The 7,645-nt window shown below is 38.6% G+C and overlaps 1 protein-coding gene across 3 annotated transcripts in view; it reads left to right on the top strand.

The window, feature by feature from the left end:
• LOC110018310 (calcium permeable stress-gated cation channel 1-like) overlaps nt 1-7,645 on the top strand; it is a 128,125-nt gene that overhangs the window by 42,166 nt on the left and 78,314 nt on the right. For all 3 annotated transcript variants that reach the window (XR_002293347.1, XR_002293348.1, XM_020715590.1), the window contains exon 5: nt 3,994-4,092. Coding sequence is in view for 1 of the 3 variants with exons in the window: in XM_020715590.1 (XP_020571249.1) it covers nt 3,994-4,092 (99 nt within the window). In the remaining 2 variants the exon portion in view is untranslated. The remainder of the gene's footprint in view (nt 1-3,993; nt 4,093-7,645) is intronic.

Genomic DNA, 7,645 nt, shown 5'->3' with positions numbered 1-7,645 from the left:
CGAGCCCCTAAAGAGATCAAATCAAAGCTTTAAAGGCTAATCAAATGCAGTATATGATAGCAAATCCAAACCCAGCCATTTTCATGCAAAACAAAAACCAGCAAGGGCCAAAACGAAACTCTCAAAGCTAGTAAAAGAGCTTCAATACCTCAACCATCCTCCTGAATTAAATATAGAGAACCAACAAAAACCAAAAAACCGAGCCATTGAGGGCCAAAGAACAGTCCACGTGTCTTTAAAACATCAATATATGGAGCCAAAATAGGTTTTAAAATGGAAAGTATTTTTAGGCCACTAATATAATCGTTCTAAGCATGAATCAACTTTCCTCTCAAGAGCCAAAAAATCAACATCCCATGCTCCTGAAATTAAAATCGAGAACCAACGAAAACCCAATTAAAGAAAACTATAGAACTCTTTCCTAAATCAAAGTGAACTTAGCATGCATTTTTAAGCCAAAAAGGAATTTAAGATGCTAAAACCGAGCCTTCCACATTCGTGAAAGACCAAATAAAACCTTCCAATGTCTCATGCTAAATAAGAATAAATAAAAAACTTCATGATACATATCCTAACATGCTTGCAAAAGGAGCTAACATTGTATCAAAGCCACGTTTCAACCCTCCTAATTGCTTTCAATAGAAATATGCTGCAATAAATAGAAAAATGCCATAGCTTCACCACTTTAAGCAAGTAATCAAGTCTAACTCCCAAAACATGCTCACATTTTCATTTATACATGCTTGAGTACCAAGTATTTCAAAAACATAAGTGTAATATCACACAAGCATGCTGTATCGTCCACTGCACCAAGCTAAGGGGCTCGACAGAGATAAAACCGAAGAAAGTCAAGACACAGAGGGGGGAGAAAGTACCTCCCTGAAGCAAAGAAAAGCCACACAAAAATTTTCAAAGCCCTCCTCCACTTCAATCCTTGCTCCAACAGTAAGAGGAAACCAACCCAAGTACAACAGGCTAAAGAAGTAAGTGAGAAAAGAAAATGACAGAGTTTCCCCCCCTAAGAGATTTTCGGCCACTTGAAACGCACCAAACAGAGTATCATATAAACCAACGAGAAAGAGAGAGAATGATTAGGGGATTGCATACGGATCGAAGGATCGAGAGGAGCAGACGCCCCCATACGGGCGTGCGAGAAGCAGAGGATGAGATCCTCGCAAAAGATGAGATACGATAAGGGATGGGTCGCGGGATTGTCCCGCGTGCGCGAGGCGAGCGCGGGAACGAAACTCCAACGGCACGAAGGAGCGGGCTAGACGAAACCGAGCGAGATCTAGGGCTGAGGCAGACCCACGGGTTCGAGAGAATGAGGCGGGGAGGGAGGAGATAGATATAGGTTAAGGATTTTTAATATAAGTTAATAATAATAATAGTAATAATAATAATAATAATAATAATAAAATATTATTTATTATAATTAGCATTGAAATATGTATTTTCCCCAAGACGCACCGTCGCAATGAAACGAACGCCCCCTGGGCAAAATCGATGTTCCGGACGCAGCAGCGTAGTCCGTTTTGTCATCCAGAGTCGTCCGGGCAACCTCGTCGTCGATCGGGTCAAAAATGCGTCGCGGTCCAAATCCTATCAAAATTCCGGTATAAGTTAAATCAAACAGGACAGTGCAGAGGACGGCGTCGCCAAATCAACGTGTACAGCCAATCCTAAGGTCGGCAGTCCTATAGGAATACTCACTGAGTTCCTTCATAGTAGCTTTACCTGCTAAGAAATAACGGTCAAAACTACTATATTGAACGTCAAGTCGAGCGAAAAAAATTTCAGAACTGCTAATGGGGAGGGCTATTTTACCAGTTTTCTAGGAGTAGGTTTTCTAGGAGGAGTTGACAGAAAGGTTCTACGGCTAGATCCTTGGCTAGTAAGGAGGGAAAAACTGCACCTCGACCGAAAGCGAGGTCAACAGGATCGCTAAAGTTTGCGATCTGCCTTTCTCCTTCATGCAGGATCGCGATCCCGTCCTGCCCGCAGCTCCGCAAAGCTTAGCCTTTGTTGGATTCTTCCCGTTGTCGCATGAGGCTTCGTGCCTCTTCTCTTCTTAATGGGACGCGGGTTGGTCCCTCGCGACATTTAGCACCCCGAAACGACGCTGTTTTAGCGCCAGTATCATTCTCCAGTGGTTGGGGGAGCTTTGACTTCATATTTTGAAGCTTTCTTTTCTTTGTTAGCCATCCTGAATCCCATAGGCAACCACATTATTGACTGAGGTGTTTAAGGGTCTTCCACAGCTTACGATTAAATGTCCATATCGATCTGTTTTCCTGAGGCTGTAGACCATGCCTTTGCTGTTGCATTTTTTGAAAGTATCCCATTATCGATTCAAATGGGCATGCAATGGGAGCAATGTGACCCTTCCGACTCTATTAGTTTGCACTTGAGCTGTAAGTGATCGAATTGGTCTGTGAACTACTCTACGGAAAGATCCCCTGTTGTAAGTTGTGGAGTTTTAGAAACATATTCTGACGATAGTTGGGTGAGAGATAGTCTTTTTGCTTTACCTTCTTTATCTTCTCCCACCTAGTTCACTGCCTTTCCTCTGCCTCTGCCTCTGCACATTTTTCTATCATAGGGAAGCACTCTTCTTTACCTTAATGGCGGCTAGCTTAACTCTCCTTTCCTCCGTTATCTCCTTATATTCGAAGATCTGTTCAGCAGTTTGTAGCCACTTAAAGAATTCATCCGGATCCTTGCCTCCTTCAAACTCAGGTAAATCTACCTATAATCTCTGGGTCCTCCTATGTGTATTTCTTATTGGGAATTCTCGCATGGGGAGGGATTCAAATACCAAATGATGCCGGAACTAATTAGGAAAACACAAATCGAAAACACAAAACAAACTTTCATTAATATTAAAATAAGGTTATAACATGATTTAAATAGAAATAACGACACAAAACATAAAATGAAACAAGCAAACACTTCTAAACGTATTCCAATGGGTGGTGGAGGTCGGCTAGAGGGATAAAGCTGATTAGGAGGAATGATGACAATCACGGGAGGTTGGTGGCAGCGAAAGGCTGAATTATAGGGACAAGAGGTGGGAATAGGGTTGTAGGTGGTCGACAACGGTAATGAGGTTGTTGGGAGGAGCTTGAAAGGAGTTAGGAAGCAGGTTAGCAGTAATAATACGTGGGAAGGGGAAAGAGGCTCCATACAGGAGATATGAAACTAAACACACTAAGAACTAACCCCCTACACACCTAGGACAACAATTTATAGGCTCCCTACTGGACAAAAGAAAGTTCTACACAAAAAGAAAGGGCGGAAAGGAAAGAAGAATCCATAAAATCCCTTCCCGAACAAAGAAAGGTGAGGCAAACTAGTGAAGCGGCTGGATCGCGAAAATTCGTGATCTGCTTTTTTTCTTCACGCTGGATCGCGATCCTGCCCTGCCCATATCTCCGGAAAGCTTAGCCTTCACGAGATTCTTCCCGTTGTCGCGCTTGGCTTCGCGCCTCTTCCCTTTATCATGGGACGCGGGTTGACCCCCCACAACATTCAGTGCCTTGAACCGGCATTGTTTTAGTTCCCGAAAGCGGGCGCTGTTCAGTGCTTGTATCACATATCATTCATTCATAATGAGATTTTAATCCCAGAAATATGAACAAAACTTTGAAGTTTTTATTTTTAATAATTTCTGCCCAAGGAGCTGATATGCATTTGGTCTCTTACTTATTATTTTCTTGACATGCTTTTTTCACATGGCTTGCTTGTTTTTCAGCATGCTGAAATAAAGTCTCAACTATCTCCATACATAAACTTTGCTTTAAGATTTACATGTAGGCACTTGTAATTATTTGCATTTTTCTGAACTATTGCTACTTGTTGAATTGATGCCGTGGGTATGGACTGCTGAATTTTTGTTTTTCCATCGTCACTTTCATTTTGGCTTTTCTGACTTCTGTAAGTACTTACCAATTTTTCCTGAAACATTTAATGCATCTTTATTTTTTATAACAGGTCCTTGTCAGGAATGTGCCACCTGATCCCGATGAATCTATTAGTGAACTCGTGGAACACTTTTTTCTCGTCAATCATCCTCACTATTTAACACATCAGGTTATTTATTTTCATACATTGAAAGAATTAGCAACGTTGTCTTTAGGTGCACAAACTGTTGTGTTTATGATTTATGAATGAGTTATAGTTTTTTTATTCTTAAACCGTTAACAATTTTTTTTTTTGTTGAAGCCTCTTTCTATAATCTGATTTAACTCATTTCTTACAAGATTTTTCTTACATAATTTCTAATTTCTTATATATTATTTGCTATTTTTCATGAGATAATTAAGTCTAATGAGTATTTAAGGTTGCTGTAATTTAAAGATAGAACAGTTGTGTCAATCATTGTAGTGCTTGCTTCTACACAAATTTTAAAATTCTATCCTCCGATCTTCCCACCATTATGGTACTCTTATAAAATGTTCTCCCTATGCGAACTCCTTGGAATACGCTGATCTGATGGGATAAATAATTATATGGTATCTCTTGACAATGGTTCCAAATCTTTTGAAAGTTTTTATCGGTGGCATACAAATCTTTCATTACTTTGAAGCTGACTACATTCCACTGTATTATGTTAATCAGTAAGTGACAATGTCTTAACATATTAGCTATTTTGTTTTGAATCCCAGCTTTATGCTTTAGCTCAAAATGATAAGAGGAGAGGAAAATAACCTAAGAGGCATGTCTGCACTTGAGATTGCTATGACTGTTTAGGAACCTCAAGACCCTATGATTAGTGTAATGAGTGAACTCGTTTACCATCATTTCTAATGACTAAGTGCTCTTGCAATGACATAAAATTTCTTGTCATAGGTGATGTATTTTTTCTTGAAAATTTACAACTTTTGGTGGCCTCCCTAACTCAAGACAACTCCAATTTCAACTTGTATACATCACACTCCTCTTCAAACTCCTGACTGTAGAACATAGGCCAAGTAACCTGCTTATTTAAAGCGTCAAAACTAACATGTGCTTCTTCTGACCATGCAAATCTGTTTGTCTTGAGTAGCTCTTTTAAGGGTGCCACAATAAAGCTGAATTTCCTTATAAATCTCTCGTGAAAAGAAGTCAGTTCATGAAATTGGTGTACCTAAGTGATACCTTGGATAAGACAAGTTTATGATGGCCTTTATATTTGTTGGGTCCTTCTTAATGCTAGTAGCAAAAATAATGTATCCAATGAGGCATGTCGGCGGTGTAAAAATGTAACAATTTTTCAGGTAGCAATTTAAGTGCTATGTTCAAAGAATTCCAAAAGCCTATCGCAAGTGCTGCAAATGATCCTCCTTTGAATGATATACACCATAATATTATCAACGTACACAACCCTAAATTTTTCGATGAAGTCTCGAAAAAACTGGTTCATTAGCGCCGTAACGGATCTCAGAGCAATGGATACGTAAAAGACATGACCATCTACTCATACAATCCATCTTGTGTCTTGAAAATAGTCTTTCACGAATCTCAGGGTATTATCCGAAGTGTAGTGATATTCATTGCGGAGATCCATATTGTAAAAGATGCTAGCTTCATGTTATTTATATAATAATTCAACAAATCTCAAAATGGAAAATTGATACTAAATGATGATCCTTTTTATAGCCTTGTTATAAATTCACATGCACAAAAATCTGTCCTTTTTGGCCACAATCCTAGTTGCTACAACACTCATGCTGATATTGGATCATCAAATTCTTAACCAACTTTTGTAGCTCATCATATTTTATTAGTTGCATATGGTAGACTAGTCGGTCTGGGAGCACTGATCCTGGAATGAGTTATTTAGCATGTTAAATCTCTCATATGGGTGTTAATCTAGGTGACTGGTTGCTAGTCAGAACATCTTGAAATTCTTCCAATAGCGGTGGCACTGTCTCAAATATTAACTACTCTTTCTCGCTGCCTTCCAACATCAAGAAGACCTTCTCACTGGTGCCTCTCTCATTACATGTAGAAATGTAGCATTGGGCATTATAAATCCAATTTCTAAGTAGTCATTATTGTTAACACTTTTAAGGGTAAAAAGTATAATGCACTAATACTTGATAAATGAGCGGATGTTTTTATAGTCAGCATGAAATGTACATTTACGTATTGCTACGGTTGGCCCAATAGAACTATACTTATAGTCATAGCCACGACGTCACTCCAAACCTGATCTTGTAACTTATCTCTAATGAAAAATTCTATTGGACATCTCTTTTCATCATTGATCTTATTTTGCTTATTCAAGCAAGTCAGAGAATAAGGTTGAAAATGATTTTGGGTAGTGAGACTCAAATTTTTTATTATTTATGTTGATATAACATACTCATAATTGTCTCTATCTATAATGATATTGCACACCTTCTTCGCTATGCAATGAATACAGAAGATTTTATACCCAAGCCTTAGTTGTACCCTCTTTGGTTCAGTTTGGATAAGTCGTTGAATCACAAACATCTCACCCTCTTCTATGAGTAGCTGATATCCTACCCATTCTCCTTATCTTCAGGGCCTACACTATCTGCTTCGTTTACTGTTTTGTGATATGTAAATAAATCATTATCTTGTTTGAGAATTTGAATGTAATGTGTCCATCCATACCCATGATATTTGAGTTATTTTCTAGTTGGGAATGACTGGGGGTTAATAACTCCAACTGTTTTTCATTATATGTTGGCTTCTTCTCATGAGACGTGGTTTTGGTGCTATGATCGGTGTGCTCATGCTATCTTACCCATGGCTGAATCTTGTTTAAAAGGGGAGTGACTTTGTTAGGTCGCTCCACCTTCAACGCTAAAGTTTGCATATCCTTTAAAGTTTAAAAGGGTTGTAACTGCATCATATTTTCTGATGGGTGGTCTTTATTCTCCTAGATACCACACTATGATGTTCCTAATACCTTTTTAGGGCCCTTAGAAGTTGTGTAAGAAGCGGGTTTTGCGGGGAGGTGTTGTGGAATAGAAAAACAAGGATAATATGGGTAGTCAATGATATTTGGAGGGGGATAAATGATGTTTGGTGGCTGTCCCGACCGAAAAAACAAAGAAAACTCCAAAACGACGATGTACGAACAATAAGGTGGATCAATTAGCTGTTTTTGAGCAAGATATAGACACAACTTAGAAAAAAAAGATACAACTCTCCAAAGAGTATAAAACAAAGAACATCTCCAAGCACAATAACAATGTCAACAGTCTTTCAAAACAACAAAATGAATACATATAAATAGTTTTCTGTGGAATTATGCTCCTCATTATTATTTACTTTAATTCTATTTAATATTTGTTATATTTAAGTCATAATATAAAAAGAGTAATTCCTTAATTATTGGTATTTATGTTTATTCCATAGTTATAGGAATTACTTTATTATAGGAAGATTTCTTTCCTCTTTTTGTTTCTCTTGTACTCACTTATTTATAGGTGAATTATCTATGTATTCAAGTGAGAAAAGCATTATTCAAAATTCACATGGTATCAGAGACATTGAAGAGTCATCGAAGGAAAGCTTCTCCCGCTCGGCTTGATCATGACCTTCCCTCCCGCGATCGTTTTTTCCTGAGCGCTGCTCCTGCGCCTGCTCTCTCCGCTGCTCTCGCCTGCTCTCTCCCGCGATCGTTTTT

Source organism: Phalaenopsis equestris, unplaced genomic scaffold (genome assembly GCF_001263595.1).
Source record: "Phalaenopsis equestris unplaced genomic scaffold, ASM126359v1 Scaffold000008, whole genome shotgun sequence".
Classification (NCBI taxonomy): Eukaryota; Viridiplantae; Streptophyta; class Magnoliopsida; order Asparagales; family Orchidaceae; genus Phalaenopsis; species Phalaenopsis equestris.
This window is presented reverse-complemented; position numbering and strand designations above follow the sequence as displayed.